Genomic DNA, 19,589 nt, shown 5'->3' with positions numbered 1-19,589 from the left:
GTTTTAATTTTCTATTACAGAGCTAAGCAACAGAATATACAGTAAAGCACTGAATTGTGCTGTTTTACACTAGCTCTGAGGAATCTCACTCATTCTCAGTGTATTGTATTTCTCCTGTTTTAATGAATCTTACCAAAGCAGGGGTGAAGGCAAGCTCTATCCAATCAGCTTGCAATCAGAGTTCAGAATACTACAGCAGTTAAAACGTGATAAATGCTTATGATCCCATTTCTCACTAAACTGTAGCAGCCTCTAAAAGGACAAAGACTTGAACCTGTGTAGATTGACAAATTCAGGACCTAGACAGGATTTTTTTGTTAATATTGCTAGTGGTTATTAAAAGTCTGTAAAATACTGAAGTTATCAGTAAATGACTTTATAACATATCAAAGCCTTTAGGTTCACCTACCTTGCCACAACATCTTTTATCTTCTTAAGAAGAATTTCCCTTTTTTCTTTTGCTTTGTTGGATAGATTTTCTTCTTTTAGCATTTGGGAAATAAATGTGTGAACATCTAAATAAAGAAGAAAAAATACACATTAAAAAAAGATATATAATAAATATTACTCTAATGAGTTTGCCCTGATACTACTGTGGAAAAAAAACCCCACCATAATATTTTCAAGCATAGTTAACAGACATTTCAGCATCTAAATGGGATAAATTTGTTCTCTGATCTACTTATGCTTAGCACAGCAAATCCTATGGTGACATTTGATTTTTGCTCACTTAATTATGCCACGTAAGTCCTAATAAATTGCAGTACTATAACAATTACTTTCCATCACCTAAAGTAAGGGATAATGCTCAAACATGGAAATAGCCTTTATGTATGTATTAATGGCATGTTGTTTCAGAAGTTCAAGTTACAAAAATAGTTGAGTAATTCATTATTTCAGCAGTGACACCTATGTGGCTACTCACATTGGTCACTTACTGGTTACAGTATTTTCAAACGTTGTCACATTGCCTCTGAACTCTCTGCTTCACTAAAAGCTTATATCCAAAGCTTTAGCCCTGTAAGCAATTAGATAGGCACAATAACCATATCAAAGGAGGCGAGGTCAAATGTGTACTTGAAGCTAGGCACACCTGTGCTTGTAGAATCACAAACTAAGCACCAACCTGCATTGTAATTCTCAATTCTTATACACAAAATACGTTTATACAGTCATGTAGAATCAAAGCATTCTGTAAGAGTTACCATGTTTCTTTGCAAGGTAGTAAATATCCATTCCACAGGACAAAAACAGTGCAGTGACTGAGAATTTGGGGGGACATAATTCCTCCGGTATTTCAATAAGAACAATTGCAAAAATTAACTGCAAAAGCTTCTTAAGTTGCCAATCATACAATTGATTACCCTGGAACCTGAGAAGCAGAACTATGACTCCAGAAATCCTGCTTGTTACCTTACATTTCTCAGCTGTGTGGGTAATAACTGTTTACTGGCAAGGGAAAGCACAGATAAATAAACACCATCACACACTGCCTGCCTGTTCACCCTCCCATACAGACACACAGACAGGTATGTAGCCATACACACACTTTGACTTCATCTGTGTAGATGCAAACAGACGTAGATAGTACCATTTTAATCCTGCAACTGTTCCACTTTCCTAATTGGCTGGTTTGCATTTCAAGTACTGAAAATGTTTGCACTCAGAAGTTCACATTTTAAAACAACATCAAATGAATATTTACTGCAGATTTCCTAACTGAAAACCTTCATTGCCTGTTTTGTTGGGTTGTTTTCTTTATCAGCAGAAGTTCAACAGAAACATATCCCACTTTATGTTACAGGCTGCAAGATAACAAATTAAGTCCAAAGTTACTCTCTGGAACATGTATGCTAGCGTTCTCAAAGATGTCTCTCTTTGTAAGTAATTTACCAGATTATTATATAGATGTTTATATTGCTGCCTTCAAAGTGTGGCAAGAATCTCCATTTTTGAAGTATTTTAGAGTTCTGAAGAATGCTATTGTTTCCCATCCTGATAAGACAGAGAAGCTTCCCCCTTACATTTTCCAAAGCAGTCCAAAAGAGAGAGGGCTGGGGGATCCACACAGTTCAGTGGCATTCCTTCTTTAAAAGGACAGGAGGAAAGACACTTAACATGTATTAATCCATCCTCCAGACATACCCCAAAACCCCCAATGCCATACACCAAGCATCCCTAGAAACATTTTGTCATAAGCCACAGAAAATGTGTATATCTTCCTAAATTCCAGTGATGGCAATTGCCAATCAAGCAGGCAAATGAGGACCCACACAGTCCAAATGCATTGACTAATCACAAAACTTAGGTCAAGAAAAAGAAGAAGAAGAACCTGCTACTTTTATTACTGCGAGCAAAACCCAAAACAGTAATTTTTTTTTCCCCCTCAGATTTTCCAGCACAAGCCAACCTTTCAGTCTGGAAGGGACAAGCTGATTAAATATTTATTCCTCCATGCTTTTACATATTTATTTAGAAAATTCAATAACAGCTTCCAAGTTCTACCTAAGGCAGCAACATGCAAAAGCTTAGAAGAATTAGTCACATTCAAAAATAAGGAGCAGTGCTCTCACAGTAATCTTTGGACACTAATTAACCACATAACTTTCCTTCAGAAGTCAATTAAACACAGTAGGCTGCTTCACTTCTTGGAAAAGCTCAAAACCCAGCTGAGAACTCTGCTGTTTCAGGCTTTCAGAGTCTCAAGTATTATTTTTGTTTCAAATACAAATATTGAGATAACACAACTAAGGAATATGTGGGGAAGAGAAATCAAGTTGATTACAGAAAGCAAGAATTACCACTTGTAGCTTGAAATAGATACTCCAAAAAAAAAGGGATACAATTAGATACCAAAACAAATGGATACAAATAGATTCCAAAAAAATTGGACAGCTAACTACATTGCTGATAGAATTTGTTCTTTTCTAGGAAAGCTTGGAATTCAAAAGCAGAAATAATGCAGAATTTTCAACCATGGAGGGATAAAGCAGAAGTAGATGTTCCCTTTATTCTCAGTTTAAGTTGATAATGAGTTGGAAGAGAGGGGCAAAGGACAGAGCAAGAGAACAAGCATGCACAAGATCCTGATGACCCGCTTGTTTCTAAGCAGCAGCAGTAGTTAGAAGAAATCCCTGGAATGGCTTCCCTCTCCTGCAAGATTGTAAAACAAGTTCTCCAAGCTTCAGTATCCACAAAGAGGATACACTGTATCATGGAATTGTGGAATACTATTACTTCCTTATACCCAGAGAAAGCCTATGCCTTGATTCATCACAAACTCAAAATATGAAGACAGATCTGATGTGCACATGATCTTCAACAGGGTACTACAGAAGCAGTTTACTTGAGAATCATAAATTAGTCTATCATAGATGTTCTTATCTACTCACAATTACACAGAATGCTCTACATCTTCCTTGGCCCATCTTCTGACCTTGCATGTGAATCCATCCAGGATGTGCCAGATGCATGCGAGATGAACAACTTACCCTACACTCCTCTGGACTTCAAGAAGCAAGAATGTTGTGATCATCTCTTCAGTATCTATACTTCCACACTGTGCCAGAGTACTGAAGAAGCAGTCCCTGCTAGAGAAAGCTTCATCACTGATTTAACCTAAGGGAACATTTACAGAGTTTCTATGACATTCCACCAAGTGATTTATATGTAATGAGAACAGAACTCAGGACTTCAGTGTGACAGACATGTCTCATACAGTGAGCTTCAGACAGAAGCAGCATATTTGGTCACTCCTCACCACTAGTATAGTCACCTATTTGGTCTTACTTCCAAGATGATCCAAAACTCGCTCTCTCCTCTGCAAGCTTAATGCTATAGAGAGAACAGAAGTGTCAACTACTAGTCCCTAGCACTCGAACAGGAGCTGGTCCATTGAGGAATTTAAAAACTAATAGAAAGATACACTTACAAAAGGAAAATCTTTGAACAGACTTCTGACTTAAAAGCACTTTTACTAGTCAATTACCACACAAACACCTGTTTCTAGAAATTGTTTCTTTGGAACAAACTAAGCAGCGACACATTGTAACAATGTGTAACAAATGCATTGCAGGACTGGTCTATTTCCATCGAAAACACTACCATTTTAAAGAGAAATAAACTTTGGCAGCATCTTCAGCACCTCCTAACTTTTTTTAAGCTTGTGTGTTAGACTGCCTGAGAGCCTAAATATTTGTTGCTCTGTTTCTTAAAGTTCACAATTTTAACTTTGCCTGAACCACGCCCCAGCGAAATTAGTTGCCTGCAGAAATCGAACGATAGCTGCTGAACAGAAAGCTCCAATTGATACCATCCACTCAAATCGCTGTCAATATAGGATACAAAGTGACAGAAAGGGGAAGTCGTGCTCCAGTCCAGCTCTGTCCACCTGAACCAGCTCATACAGTTCAAAGCTTAATTGCCATTTCATACAATGGTCAAAAGCTGAAAGGTCATTTTAATTTCACTTGCATTTACATTTTGTTTACAAGGAGGAAAGGTACAATTTATTTTGCTTTTGATTCTTGCAACAGTTTGTGGTACTCCTTACTTCCATGAGTATAAACAGACAACACTGCAAGCTGTTAATAGTATTGAGTCTTTAGGGCTATTTTCTTTAATGAAGTCTGAAACTACACCCAAGAGCTTTCCAAGAACGTTGTAAATTTTCAGCCCAAAGCAAGTGCTGTGTTAAAGAGTGCTAATTGTAAGAAATCAGAGCACATCAGTTGTTTACAGGGTTTAATACCACGATTATAAGTCACACTTAATAAATAAACATACTCAGGACAGAACTACCTCATTTTTGTGTCAGGGTGGCCCAAAAAGGCTCTCATAGCAGCACTCAGAGACTGCACTTTGGGTGTTCCTTTCTCCCGTTCGGTAGGTAACCAAAACATTGTCCATCACAGTATCAAAAAAATTAGTCACTTCTTCATCACCTCATGAATTCATGCCACTCAAATGACAGAGAAAAATTACAAACTGGCAAGGAGATGGTTGTGTTTCCATTCACATGGCAGGGCACACAGCTCCCTGCCTGTGACCCAAGGAGAATGCAGGCTCTTGTTTCAGGGCTGGACACACATCTGCCAGGTGACAAGCAACACTTGCATGGGGTTACCTGGTGGATGCTCTGCCAGATACACAAGGGAATGGCAGGTCAGCAAAACAATTCCTTCAGCCATCAGCCTTCTCCCATCTCCCTCCTCCACCCCAAGGCTTGAGAGAGGGAGAAGCCAGCTGCAAGCCAGAGAATTTGGGAAAGCAAGCCACGGAATTTTAGAAATTAGCTTCAAGCCAGGCACATTTGTGTACACACTGTCCAAAGGTGGCCATTGTTAAACAGCCTGCCATGTATCTTTCAGCTTGACATTGGCTGGCATTAGAAAGCAATTAATTAATTTGATTTCCAAGTTTCTGTGCAATTCATTAATAGGGAACAGGTCTGAAGACAAATTATCAAGCAGCAGCCTGTCCAAGAAACTTCAGGATTATGTTTCTGCTCTCCCTCTTCCTTCTCAACCATATTTCAAAGTCTCTCTCCAAAGTTTGCTACACTGTCTTTAAAAAATAAAAACTTAGAGAGAAACAAAACACATGATGTAAAAGAAAAGTGACTTGACCCTCCAAGGCTTCTAAAAGTGCCACACTGATCCTGCCAAACAAGTAGGTGAGCATTCCTTTGAGCACAAAGTCCTGGAAAGAACAGCATTTTAAAAGCTGCTGTACCTTAAATCCCCAAAAGCAAGGCTCTCTTGCCATATTGCCACACACAAAGTGAGTATTGTGAAAACCACTGACATGCAAGTCTGGCTAGTGATGTAGGAAGCAGAAGTACACCAAAACTGCTAAGACTCCTCAAATTAAGTAAACAGATAAGACAGCTCTTTCAAGAAGTTAAAGAAGAAAAATTACAATGAAAGTCTCTCTGCATCTAATCTCACTGAGTGAGTAGCTGAGCATACTCTCTTTGCATTAAAGAGCCAGGAAAAGATGAAGCTGTAACATATTAAGCATATCATAAAAAACCACCCACACCAGTACAAATCATGATCAAGTTAAAGTGATTCCAAATGAACTCTAATAAAAAAAAAAAAATGCTGAGGATTAACCTAAAGATTTACACTGTATGCCACATTATGCTGCATCTGTTGTAGTTTGTTGACATATGATCATGAAAGAAATGTAAACCCAGATGAGAAAGATAGACTCCATGTTAATTGAAAAAGACAAACTAAGTGAATAATGAGTGTATAAAAAATAGCCTATGCCATTTTTATCACCCATATATGACACTTATTCTCAAATTTATGGCAGAGACAATTGAACCATGTTTCAAATCACCGGAGATTATTTCTTAACAGGAATGCCTCTGCATTTTTTCACCTCACTGTTTCTATTCTTATTCCATTACTATTGAAATATATATTAAAAAAAACAAAGCTATAAATAGATGTCTACTTGGAAGATGTCTGCAATAATCACCCCCCCCTGGTTTATCTGGTAAAGATGGATTTTTCAGCAGGATCAGAATTTGTTAAAGGCTTGGAAATGTGGAAAAAAAACCAATAGTTTAAAACTGACTAAGGTTCTGAAGGGCAACATCCTTTTACTATTGAACAACTCAATAAAGAAAAGACACTTTGTACCTCAGTACCTTTTCCTTGTCTTAATTTGAAGCATGTCCAAAGAAGGGCAACAAAGCTGGTAGAAGGTCTACAGCACTAGTCTTCTGAGGGGCAGTTGAAGGAACTGGGTTTGTTTAGCCTGGAGAAAAGGAAGCTTAGGAGAGACCTTTTTGCTCTCTGCCCCTACCTGAAATGAGGCTGGAGAAAGGTGGGTATCAATCTCTTTTCCCAAGTAACAAGTACTAGGACAAGAGGAAACAGGCTCAAGTTGCACTGGGGAGGTGTAGGTGGGATATTAGGAAAAACTGTCACAAGAAAGGGTGGCAAGCACTGGAACAGGCTGCCCAGGGAAGTGGTGGAGTCACCATCCTCAGAGACATTTAAAAGACATGTAGATGTAGTGCTTCAGGACATGGTTTTGTGGCGAACTTGGCAGTGCTAGGTTAACAGTTGGACCTTATGATCTTAAAGGGCTTTTCCAACCTAAACAATTCCATTATTCTGATGACAGGAACGTATGGAGTAAGCTCAGCAAGAGCTGACAAAGCACAGTTAGTTTTGTAGACATCAGGGGTAACATAACTACTGCACTGCCCAAAAATAAAAGATAAAATTAAACTCATGCACTGGATCCACTGTCCAGGGCAAGAACATTGGCCTCAATTTCATCTGGGGCTTTTGCTTACTAGAACATGGAAAATGGATACTGGGACTGGATATAAGGTTCCATATGATCTGGGGAGAAAGATGTATTCCATTTTCATAGCAAAAAAAAAATCCTTGTAGCTTTTAAAACATTAATATGGAAAACTTAAACTGGAAACACTGCAAAGTGTGACAGACAAACTGAATATTAAAAAGCAACAGGACCCTTTGCTACAGTCACAAGTGTCATGAAGCTAAGGGAGAAAGGATATAAATGATATATATATATATATTTAATGATCATAACACCACCAAAACCTTGTTTTAAAGAATAAAGAATTCTTATCTCCAACTAAATCTTCATTACTGAAGAAACTCAAGGTTTGAGTCCATGTGCGTCTCCCCCCACTCCAATGAAGATGACTGAAGCCACCAGTTTGATTTATGCCTCAAGAGAAATCTTCCCTTTGGGGAAGAAGCAGCCTCTGAAGTCCTTCTCAGCTATGGACAACCAAAGCTCAGAGCATGCATGAAGGAGTGAGAAAAAAAATTAAACTGAGCAGCCTTCCAACAGTCTACATAACCAATAATTTAGCAGCAAGAAGAACAAAACCAAGAAACACCCCATTTTGCCAGACGCCAATAAAAACATCTTGAACATATAAATGTGACAGAGGATGCCTTTTCAAATGAAGAGGACACAATGAAGCTGGGCTTCCTTCACTAAATTCCAAACTCTCAAGTATCATCTAGAAGGTGCAGCTTCCAGGTGTAAAGAGGGAGGTAAGGAAGGAAGAAAACTACTTTCTCCTTCCTACTCATGACCAGAGGACCCTGTCTCTGTCTTCAGTGTTTCCCTCCCACAACTTGAACAACTCAGAGAAAAGAGGATGGGACTGTGAAATTTTGACTGTCTGCACTAATCCCATTGCCACACTGATCTTTCCCCTAGAACTTTACAGAAACAGCTTCCTCCTGTTTCCAACTAACACAGTTAGCCCTGAGTGAGCTCAAGCCATGCTTTAGCCTGGAACATTTCAGTGCCACTTACACGACCCTGCCAGCATGTGTGACAGAATTTTGCTTTGCATTAAAGATATAATATTGTTCAGGTTCAAAGTAAAGCACTCACAAGTCAGAAAGTTTCCTGTGCAACTTTATTTCACCCACTGGTGTGTTTATTCCTATTATCAGCATGTTTAACTCCAGGAACACTCAGTATGATTTCCAGTAGGACCCCTACTTGTCCAACAATCGAGGCAGGGATAAGAAAAGCCATATGAGTGCTCTTCCACTTGTTGCAGACATTGGAAGTTTGGGGGGAAAAATGTCAAGAACAGGAAGGTGGTTGAGACCCCGTCCCTGGAGGTGTTTAAGACCAGGCTGGATGAGGCTCTGTCCAGCCGGATCTAGTGTGGGGTGTCCCTGCCCATGGCAGGGGGGTTGGAACTAGATGATCCTTGTGGTCCCTTCCAACCCTGACTGATACTATGATACTTATGAGATTCTGTATCTCAATGCCATGTGCAATTTGGGCTAAAAAAGGGTGTCTGTTGCTAGACATTAACTGCACATTCTCAACAGAACCTGAGATGAAGAAGTGGCCAGCCCTCATAATGGCCATTGAATATAGACATTTAACTCACATTCTTTTCCAGATACACCAGCACAGAGCGGAGGCAGGCGAATTTGAATTCTAGTTCTGTTCCATCATTGATTATTTTTTGCAACCCCAGATCACATCTTGTTTATTACACTAATTTTACCGACGGGAAAACAATATTCCCTCAGCTCTACGAGGTGCTGAATCAATACTCGTGAGCCATTAAAATAATACATTAAGCAGCACCCTCGAAGAAGAGCATGCAGAAATTAATAACTATCTACTCACTGCAGTCTTTGTATTGTGTAAGGGTTGCTTAATGAATAGTAAAGATATTACTGAGCTCACTTCCTTCCTCTATTACCATACATCTCCACTACATGAATAGATTGAGCAAAAAGAAGCAGGAGGCTATACAATTAAAGAGTATGAGAACCTAAACGTTTAAGTACAAGAAGTGCTTATTCAGTCTGAAGTCTCTAGTTTCTAACTTTCATCCATTTGGTGACATAAATATAAGGAAAGGTTAACATAACACATACAAACTGTCAAAAGTAATGTCTTCTCTAAATTTAAAAAGAAAAAGAATTGGGTTATTGAATTTTGACACTGTATAACCCTGAACTATCTTTACACTTGTTTCCCTTTAGTATTTATATAAGTAAGAATTAAAAGTTTCAAACTATTAGCTGTTCCCCACTACCCCATCTCCACCCTGCTGGATTTCTGATTACTCTATAATTAGGCTGACATAAAATTAGCCAGCATTGAGTTCATTGTGCATGGCATACAAATGCAAGCTGAAAATGTCATTCTTGCAGCTGTACAGATGTGTTATTATGGTAGCATAAATGCTACATCAAGATGGAAAGATAAATAATCATTATTCATCATGGTAAATCATTCCATTCCCTTCAGTTCTATAGTTGGCACTAGAGAAACCATCTCATTTTCTGGAAAAGCTGAAGCTGCTCACAGAAATCACAGAAAATATCCAGTTGGAAGAGACCTCAAAGATCATCCAGTACAACCTTTGACCCAGCACTGAAGGGTCAATACTAAACCATGTCATTAAGAGCCAGGTCCATGCACTGCTTAATCACCTCCAGGGATGGTAACTCCACCACTGCTCTGTCATGGCTTCAGATGAATCTGCTGCTGATATTCAATACCATGCCACTGTCATGCCAGCTTCAAAATGAAAGCGCTGGCTGGAGCAAAGTATTATGGGGCATGAAATTCAGACTGTAACATGAGAGGCTTCCTGTTCTGGTTGCAGCTTTCAGTTTCCAGGTTTGGGGTGTTGGGCATTTCCACTGAACTGGCTGCAGGTCAGTGGGGGCTAGGTTACTGGCCTCTGCTGCTGCTTCTGCATTTTGCTGTGCTTTTCTGCAAATAGGCTAAGGTAATTGTGCATCTTATCATCTCATTAAATTCTGTCTCAACCCAGAGGGTTCTTTTGTGTTACTTTCCCTCCCATCCATGTGTAGAGATGGGGGTTTGTGAGAACAGGCTGTGTTAACCCAGCACAGTCCATATTTGCAACCAATGTGGGGCTCAAAAAGCAGCTGTCTTAACTAAGACAGTAGATTTTGGAAGGAGGAAAGGATTGAGGTAACAGAAAACAAGATAACAACAGGTTTCAAATAAGGGTTGAGGCTTGCTTGTTAAGAGAGTTTTATATATATATTCCCTCCCACCCCTACCCCATGGTGTGTTCACTATATTGATGTATTTGCTTTCTGGGGTGGCTGGGACCAATGTGCTGGGATCCTGTGTGTGCTCTCTCTGGTGCTGAATGTTACATTAGGGGAATCACTTAGAGCTGCACTGTTGCTGTTTTGGTTACTGACATGCCAAGTTTTGTTCAGAGCAATACAGGACTCTCCCAAGAACACGACTGAGAGATCTGTCCCAAGGTTGAATAATTCTGAGTGGCAGGGGGTGTGGGAGAGTATGGGCAAATTCTTAATGCTGGTGGTCACCTCCAGTGCTTTGGAATTTCACCCCGAACAAGGGCAAAATCCTGACAAGCCAGTGAAATGTTTAGAAAACTCTGCTGTCAGCCTGGAAGTTCCCAAGAGACAGATGGCACTGCAACATCTTGGGGTCGGGCCCATGCCTGTCGCTCACTTCTCATCATAGTCCAGAGCGCTCAGGGGCAAGACAAGGTCTCTGGGCCTACAGACAGAGCAACAGGCATGGCAGCTGCACCGAAGAACCATCCTGTGCCAGTATCAGTTGCCCCTGTACAGAAAAAAGAAGCATACAAGTTAAGCAGCTCCCCTGGCAAAGGATGAGGATGAATCAAACTCATCATGAGGACAAGAGAAAGCACCAGGTCTGGTTGCTCAGTCTTTATCTCTGGCTTTGGAAGATGGCCACAGACAAACTGTGGATGAAATCTCTAGCAGGGCCCAGCAATGCAAGAGAAGCCTCTCTTCCTTTGTCCAGGCCTGTGTTTTGTCTGTGAAGGAACTGTCTGGTGAGGTCCATCAACTCAAGAAGAACATGTTCTATTCCCCACCTCTACAGTCCTGTGTTTCAGCCATGAGGAACAGGTGCTCGCCTGTCTGAGAGTGTGGGTTTACTTACATGACCATGGAGAGGACATGAGGAAGTGGGACAGAAAACCCATTTCAGTCCTAGCTGCATGAGCCCGTGAATTACAAGGAAATTGTTCCCCGAAGAATGCCGCCTGAGTTTTCAGTGGAAAGTCACCCAAAAACAGCAGACAAGCTTATATTGCTTCTGATCCTCCTGAAGGGACTCCCACAGCATCTTCACAAGATGCAAATCATTTCAGTCAGAATTAGAGAGACCCTGCTTCCACTGCTTCCAACCAGATGGAGGAGGGAGACAACTGGGTTTTTGGACTGTATTGAACCAAGGGTTTGACAAGTTGAACCCACAAGAGTATAAACCTTTAGTAGATACAGGTGCCCAGTGTAATCTCATGGCATCAAACTACAAGGGGCGGAACCCATCGGTTTCTGGTGTGACAAGGGATTCCAACCTGGATGCGTTGGAAGCAGAGCACCGGAATGCAAACCACAGTTTGCATTCACTTGGAGGAGTAGAAGGAGTCACTGGAATCAACTGCCCAGGGATGGAACTACAGCCCCACCATTTGGGAATAATCCCATCTGCATCACACCCTCCCCCTCACAAAAAAATCCATAAAGAACTTAAAACACAGAAGAGTTTCAACATCCGCTTCACCCAGCAAAAAGTGCTTCAAAACAAACACATACTTCATGTCATCACGGGCTCCAGAATACAGTAACACCACATAAAATAATGTTTGGAAAGGCTCTCTAAGGCTAATATTCTAATTTATTTTATCTTTTATGATTAGGAACCTAAGCTATGAGAAGAAATCATCAGAAACATTCTTTTTTTTTTCAGGTAGCCTTCCATGCAGATTTTACTACAGATGGTACAACCCACAAATAACGTGGTTACAAGTAGCAGCTTAAAACAGTTGGCAAAAGCCCTTTAGAGATGAGAAAGCTGACTGGTAGGAGCAGTATTGTTTCAAAGTGTTAACTTCTACCATCAAAGCATCTTTAAAAAGTCATCAAAGGTGATGAGCTGCACTAGATTCTAGCCGGTGCCCAGCCATGGAAGCAAGTACAGCTGAGGGAAGATTTTGAAAAGCATGGGTAATTAGGATGGTTTAAGTCAGACCTACACAAGTTCCCATTGCAGAAACAGAAGTTCTCAAAAGACAGAAACTTCCACTGAAACTTAAATTGTTTCAGGGTAGCAAAGCCATTTCTCAGACTGGAAATGTACAATTTGTTGGACAGTGGACAATGGACAGGGAAAAGTTTAAGAAGAAAAAAATAAATAGAAACCTTGAACATAAAAGAAAAATATCATCAGTATGATGCTATTTAAGTTTCTACTAATACTGTTGCTGGTAACTTTTTATCACAGAATGGTTTGGCTTGGAGGGGACCTTAAAGACCATCCAGGTCCATGCCCCTGCCTTGGACCTACTAGACAAGTTCCTCAAGGGCCCATCCAACTTGGCTTTCACAAAATCACACAGAATCACAGAATGTTAGGGGTTGGAAGGGACGTTCCAGATATCAAGTCCAACCCCCCATCCAAAGCAACACTTCCAGGCTTGGACTATCCACAACTTCTCAGTCCCTCACCACCCGCATGGTGAGAAACCATCTCGTTCCTATGCTCCAACGTATCCGTAAATGTGCAGACCTATTTGAGTGATGTGACAACATGCCAGCAATTCTGTAACGTTTTAATTCACTTTGCTGACATAAGCCTTGGCTGTTTAGCGAGGAAGTGTCCTTTTTTTTTTCATTTAGGGCGGGGAGACGGCCCTGCTGGCACCATGACCGCACGGTGTCACTCCCGGCAGTACCTGCCGGGCATTGACACACCTGGAAGGGGAGAAGCTTTCCCCTGAGCGCTCCGCGATCAGCCACGGGGCCACGGGTCCTATTTGACTCCCGGTTCCTTCAGCAGAGGACTTTTACATCCCAGAAGTTCTGCAAGGGTCACACACACACCTCACCCCTTCCCAAGGGCGAACGGGGAGCTGCGAGCGCTGAGCCGCAGCACGACAGCCAGGAAGGGAACGGGAGTCAGATCTCTCTCCTTCCTCATTTCGGGTTCGCCGAGCAGCAGCGGGGAAAGGAAGCACCGCACCGCAGGGCTGCCGCCGCTGGGGGGGCACGGGGTAGGAAGTAACCGGGGAAGAGGAGCTGGCGGGGAGCCGGGGATAACTCCTGAATCCATTAAGTGGAAGCGAGGGTCTAGCGCACGCTGAGAAACGCTCCGCAGTGGCCGCGGCTCAAGGGGCTGGTACCCCCGCAACTCCCGGCCGCACGGGCTACCCCAGCCCGTCACACGCCCCCGCCGGCCCGCCCCCCTCAGCTTCCCCTCCGCCCTGCTCACCGCCCGCCCCCCGGGAAGCCCGCCCTCCCTTTCTCTCTGCCTGCAGCCAGCCTTACCTGCCAGGAGGGTGAAGACCTCCTCGGGAACGGCGAGCTCACCGTCCATGCTGAGGCCGGCGGGAGGCAGCCAGGCTGCTGGGGACACCCCGCGGGAGGGGCTCGGCGACTCGCCCCAGACTCGGTCCCACGGCGGAGGAACCGAAAGCCCCGCCCCCTCCCCGGCCGCAAGGGCATGGCTGTGAACCGCGGGGGCGGGGATTTTCGTGCTCGGGGCGGGGCTTCTTAGCGCTTTCCCCGCCCCTCCTCTCCTCTCCGCCTTCTGGTGCTGCGCATGTGCCTCGTCCCCGTCCCGTTTTCTGTGCAGGCTGCGGGGTGTCCCCAGCAACGCCCCTGCCACAGGGACTGCCTCCCACATGACTGCTGCCAGGAGCCATTTTGCGTGAGGGCATCATGCAGGCCCGGCTCTCTTGCCAGAGTCAAATATGGCGCTCAGCGCTAGTCGTCTGCTCGTCTCCGCCCCGACACCCAAATAAAGATGACTGATGGATAAGAACGCCCAGAAACCGCTCTCTGATTGGTCACTGATTGCCCCGCCCAAGCCGGGGGCTGACGGCCGTATCTCTTCTCAGGGCCGAGCCGGGTGGTGGGTATGGAGAGCGATACATTTTTATTCTAGTGTCTTCAGAATATTTTTATAGTGGTAGTGGCCTCAGCTCTCCTGTTGGCAGGCGGGATGCAACTACTGGGGGCATAAGGGAGAGAATGACGGCCCCGGCATTCAGCAAAGCTCTGCTGGTGGCCCTTCTTCCTTCTGTCATTACCAGTGTCAGGCTTTGGGATAGGAGGCTGCAGCCCAACCTCATGCCACAGGTGTGCCAGTGCCCCAACGGTTGTATCTGGCAAAATCAGGACACAACTTGAAGAAATCACATGCACACATTGAGGCACGCAGGGGAATGAGTGGAAAGTGAAGCAGTGGGAGCAAACCTACTGGTATCAGCATATGTTAGCATGGATGCCTGGGCAGAGAGAGGAAGGGATGCTGTCCCTGAGCAACAAGCTGGGCTGCTGGAAGGGCTGACTTCGTGATGCGCCTCAGTGATGTAACATGTTTAGTGTAGAAACAGTCAAAGTAAACTCTTAAAATGTGCTTCTGTGACCTTGGTGGTTTGGGCTGTATCGATGTTATTACTACAGCAAGCGTTTATGTCACAGCTGCAGTTACATTTGCACATCTGTGTGTCATACCAGCGTAGAAAAAAAATAAAAACCCACCAGCAGGGAAAAGAATTTATGAAATTTCACCTTTATACCAGTGTAATTATATTAACACTTGTGGCACAGCTGTATCAGCCAGATATTAATCAGTTTTGTACTTCTGCTTGATGTAGCTGTGCCAGCTGAAGTCTGCAGCGTAGGTATGGTGTTAGATTATATTGTTCCCCTGACCTCTCACATCTCTTTTAATTACATGGAGCAACTCATTTCAAATGCATCTGGGTTTTCAAAGCATCGAAGCTTTATTGCCTGATTTTATGGCCATCTCGACTGAAACTCAAGCAGTTAACTAACTGACCTGTATAGTGTTGCATGATGATTTTCATGTTACTTCATTTCAAAATTAACATCCACATGCATCTAGGTCCATGTGTGGATAAATAGATCTTGCCCCTTTATTTGTACTCCTCTGGTACAAGAGTATATTGTATTAGTTTTCCTGTAGTCGGCAGGGAGGGCTCTTTGCTCTTATGTTAGATTACACATTTCAGCTGTGCGGTCTTGGGAAGCTGCCATAAGGAATGGGGAAAGAGCTTGTAGTCTCATCTTGTCCTTTTTCAGAATCCTGCTATCTTGGTTGATTTTATAGCTCTCCATTTCTATTCTAGAAATGAGTCAAGGGTGTCACTTGAACTGTTGTAGTCCTTTCGTTTGAGATCACTTTTTGTCATAATTTGTTCCATATATTTACTATTTGTGTGAGCTTTCCCTGAGTATTAAAACATAAAATGGGAAGAAATAACTTCCCTTTATTACTTCCCCCCACTCCCCATATATTACTCTGTGTTTTTTTCCCACTCACTTTTTTTTTTAAAAGACCTCCTTGTTGCTGAACTGAAGACAAGCCCATCACACAGTTAGCAAGATTTGTGACCTAGGCCTGTTTTGAGCCTTGTTAAATTCCAGATTTACTCATAGTTCCCTAATTTTTAAATCTACCACTAATAGGAAGCATAATTCAAAACAGACTCCTTCACTGAAACAAGTCTGGCTTCAGTGCCAATTCTGCCTGGTTTCTGAGGATTCCACAGCTTGTGCCTCATCAAAACCAGACCCACTGCTTTGCCTAATCAGGCTCATAGATCAGGGGTTTGTGGGTAGCAACACCACAGGGAGCATACAGAAGTTTATTGTCCTTCTGTGTGGGGAGAGCTACAAAACCAGGGAGTTCAGGAGTAATAGCCTACCTGAATCTGCAGAGTCTGTGGTAGCATAGCTGTAGGAAGAATAAAGTTTCCTATTCAGGAGCAGTATCGCTGGTGCCTTGCCCCTCTGAAGAAATCCAAGATATCCAATCTACTGGGAAATCTACCATTTTCCCTCTGAAATGTTCCCCTTTTCTGCAGCCCTGCTTTAAAAGCTTAGATTCTAGGAGAGGAAATAAACAAGACCTATGCACAGCTACTGCTTGTTCTCTACATGTCCTTTAACAGAAAATTAATTGGATTAGAGTGTGTGCTCCCTGCACTGTCTCATACAAGCAGCAGCAGCCTTGTTGAGGCTGCTCTGGGTTCTCATCTGTTCACCCCACTGGCTGTCTGCCTTCTTGTGGCAGATTCCAAACAAGATAGCTGGTCTATAATCAGAATATTTATATTTTTTAATTGTTTAATTACATTAAACAGTAGTTGGGAACGATTTCTGGCATGCATATGTAGCTGTTAAGTGGAGAGAGCACAGACTTTCTTTACAGAAGTGCTTTCTTTATAAAGACATGCAAAACCTTCTGGGTTTAAAAAGGTCAGAAAATTGTATTATTGTGTGACAGTGCTCTAACTATGGCAACTCTATTAATTTTGACTGTGGCTGCTGCACTGAAGAAAAGCTAGTGCCTCTAACAGTGGAAAAACATTCTGAACCCTTTGTCCTCTGGCAAAATATTAGTGTTTTCTTAGGATTTGCTGCTACTGCTCAAGTTCAAATTATTTCCTCTCAGGCAGAGAAACATTCATGACATCACAGCAGTTGTTTTGAGAATAAGTTTGCAAATTAACTTTTTTGCTTTGGGTACCAACTCATTGAAGTTTCATGCATCCTCTTCTATTCAGAATCCATCTCCATGAAAGCTGCTTGTTTTGCTATCCCCTTATAGGTGTTTTACACAGAAACAAAATCTTTTTAAAGCATTCAAGTATTGTTTGCACACTTGGGTTGCACTGGCTGCGCTTTGTTAGGGTTAGGAACCACGGTCATGCCCTGAGAATTCAGCCCATGGAACATGAGCTGAATGCTCTTTTTTGCTTATGAGATGCTTTGATGAGCACAAATGGAACTCAAACGCACTGAGATTGTAAAATTGTTGAATACCAACTGCTTGTTTCTTTGTGAGTTTATATTATGATAAAAGGCTATGCCCACCTTTTGTCTACACATTTTGGATGCTTTGGTGTCACTGTTTCATGTTCTGAGTTTTAAACAATCATGTACTTTTTGTGAAGGTGACCTGCCCTTTATCAAGTAATTCCCAGGCTGGTACTGTCTTGCTCTGAATGTTACTTTCTGTAACCCTCTGATATTAAGACCTCAGCCTGAGGATCACAACTCCCAGAAGGTTCAAAAACACATGTCAAGGAACACAAGTCATTCCCTTCCTTCTCCATGTTTGTCCAGCTATACAACCACAGAGAGGTGCTGAACAGGAACAGATGAAAAACAGTCCCCTAGATAATTTGCTGTGTGCCGTGTCACGGCTGAGCAGGTAGTCAGCCTTCAGAACTATTCTTTTTAATGCTGAAGTCTTCACCTTTCCAAGTATGGAACAACAAGAGCATAATTCTTCTTTTATTTTTGTACTTTAATATATTTCAACCTAGCAAAGATATACCTCTGGAAAGAAAAATTGGTGCTTACATTATTGAAACTACAAGACAATAAATATAGCTTTGAATTATGTCTTCTAAGCATTAAATGTTGGGGGAAATATTCTTGCATAAGTATTTCTTTTTTACCTGATCATCCATTAGTTTGTATTGGACTGTGCATTATTCAGTATTTTATTAAACAAACAAGCTCAGTGTCATCTTTAAAAACCAAATTAGTAAGGAAACTCAGATAAAGGCTACAGAGTTTCACCAAGATCCTGTTTTGAGGTGACTTTTCCAGCTGGACTGGTTCAAATGGAACATCCTGAAAGTTAGTTTTGGCAAAGTGTGAGATTTGTGTGGACGTTTTGTCTCACTTAGGTCTATGAAAGCAAGCCAATGATAACTGCCCAAGAATCACAGAAAGATGACTTCTGCTGCTCATCATGCAAATAGTTCCGACAAAGAGTGGAGACAACCAGCTGAATAAAGTTGTTTGATTTCAGCTCATACATACTTAATCCATTTGTTCCTGTTTGTATCTAGCCTTTTGTTCCTACACATCTTAAATACTAAAGGAATGAATACTCTTCCTCTCCCCGTTTCTCCAGTAAGGATGCATAGAGATGTCCAGATGGTGCTTTTGCAGCTGAGCCTGAGTTTCAGAAAGAAGCAAGAAGGGAAGCTCTCTTTGGAGTTAACAACTAGGTCTTACATAAACTTTTCTTTAGCCTCTTGATAACTGATGAATAATTTGGAGCAATGAAAAGTCTTACTAACTCTGAGGTGAGTAAACATGCAAAAACAGCCTGTTGCATTCTCTGGAAACAAAGGCAAAACTTCATCATTATTTGAAAGGTAAATGAAATAGTATTACAGTATCACCAAGGTTGGAAGAGACCTCAAAGATCATCAAGTCCAACCTGACACCACAGACCTAATGACTAGACCATGGCACCAAGTGCCACGTCCAATCCCCTCCTGAACACGTCCAGGGATGGTGACTCCACCACCTCCCTGGGCAGCACATCCCAATGGCTAACAGCTCTCTCCGTGAAGAACTTTCCCCTCACCTCGAGCCTAAACTTCCCCTGGTGCAGCTTGAGACTGTGTCCTCTAAATAAAAAGATAACCCAAGCAAAAGTTGTAACTTCAGAGACTTGGAGGTAAGTTTCACCATAATTAGCAGAAGCCTTGAGGCACAACCAGATTAAGTGTGCCTGTATTGTGTTTTGTGAGCAGCAGGGCAATCCCCTTTTTAAAGTTCTCTCATCTGTACTGTTGTAGAAGTAGCAGCATTTGCAGGAAAAACATAGGGGGTTCCAAAGCTGCAAAACTTCTTGACATAATCACAGTATCACTAAGGTTGGAAGAGACCTCAAAGATCATAGCATCCAACCTGTCACCACAGGCCTCATGACTAGACCACAGCACCAAGTGCTACATTTCCCTTTGGTCTGAAGCGGAACTGAATCAAAACCAGGGTAAAACATAAATAGAGCTTCTGCAACAAGCTAGGGAGTACTGCCTTACAGCCTCAGTATTGCCAGTGTTTTAACTGACACACTGAAAGCCTTTCACTAAACCTTAGAGGCATGGTAAGCTAAGAGTTAAAGAAGTTAAAGAGAGCTGCTCTGTTGTTCTTTAAAAAGTCAAGGTGCACTTTAGAAGAGGGCTTCCATCAACCTCAAAAAGTAATATG

The 19,589-nt window shown here is 42.2% G+C and overlaps 1 protein-coding gene across 1 annotated transcript in view; it reads right to left on the bottom strand.

Annotated features, from left to right (window-relative positions):
* SKAP2 (src kinase associated phosphoprotein 2) overlaps positions 1-14,013 on the bottom strand; it is a 90,951-nt gene extending 76,938 nt beyond the window's left edge. The window contains exons 1-2 of the mRNA XM_068152539.1: positions 13,866-14,013; positions 410-515 (exon numbers count right to left, since the gene is read on the bottom strand). Of these exons, the coding sequence (XP_068008640.1) occupies positions 410-515; positions 13,866-13,914 (155 nt within the window). The 5' untranslated portion in view covers positions 13,915-14,013. The remainder of the gene's footprint in view (positions 1-409; positions 516-13,865) is intronic.
* Between the last annotated feature and the right edge of the window lie 5,576 nt (positions 14,014-19,589).

This window comes from Melanerpes formicivorus, unplaced genomic scaffold (genome assembly GCF_026170545.1).
Source record: "Melanerpes formicivorus ecotype bairdi unplaced genomic scaffold, bMelFor1.0.p_v2 SCAF_23, whole genome shotgun sequence".
NCBI lineage: Eukaryota > Metazoa > Chordata > Aves > Piciformes > Picidae > Melanerpes > Melanerpes formicivorus.
This window is presented reverse-complemented; position numbering and strand designations above follow the sequence as displayed.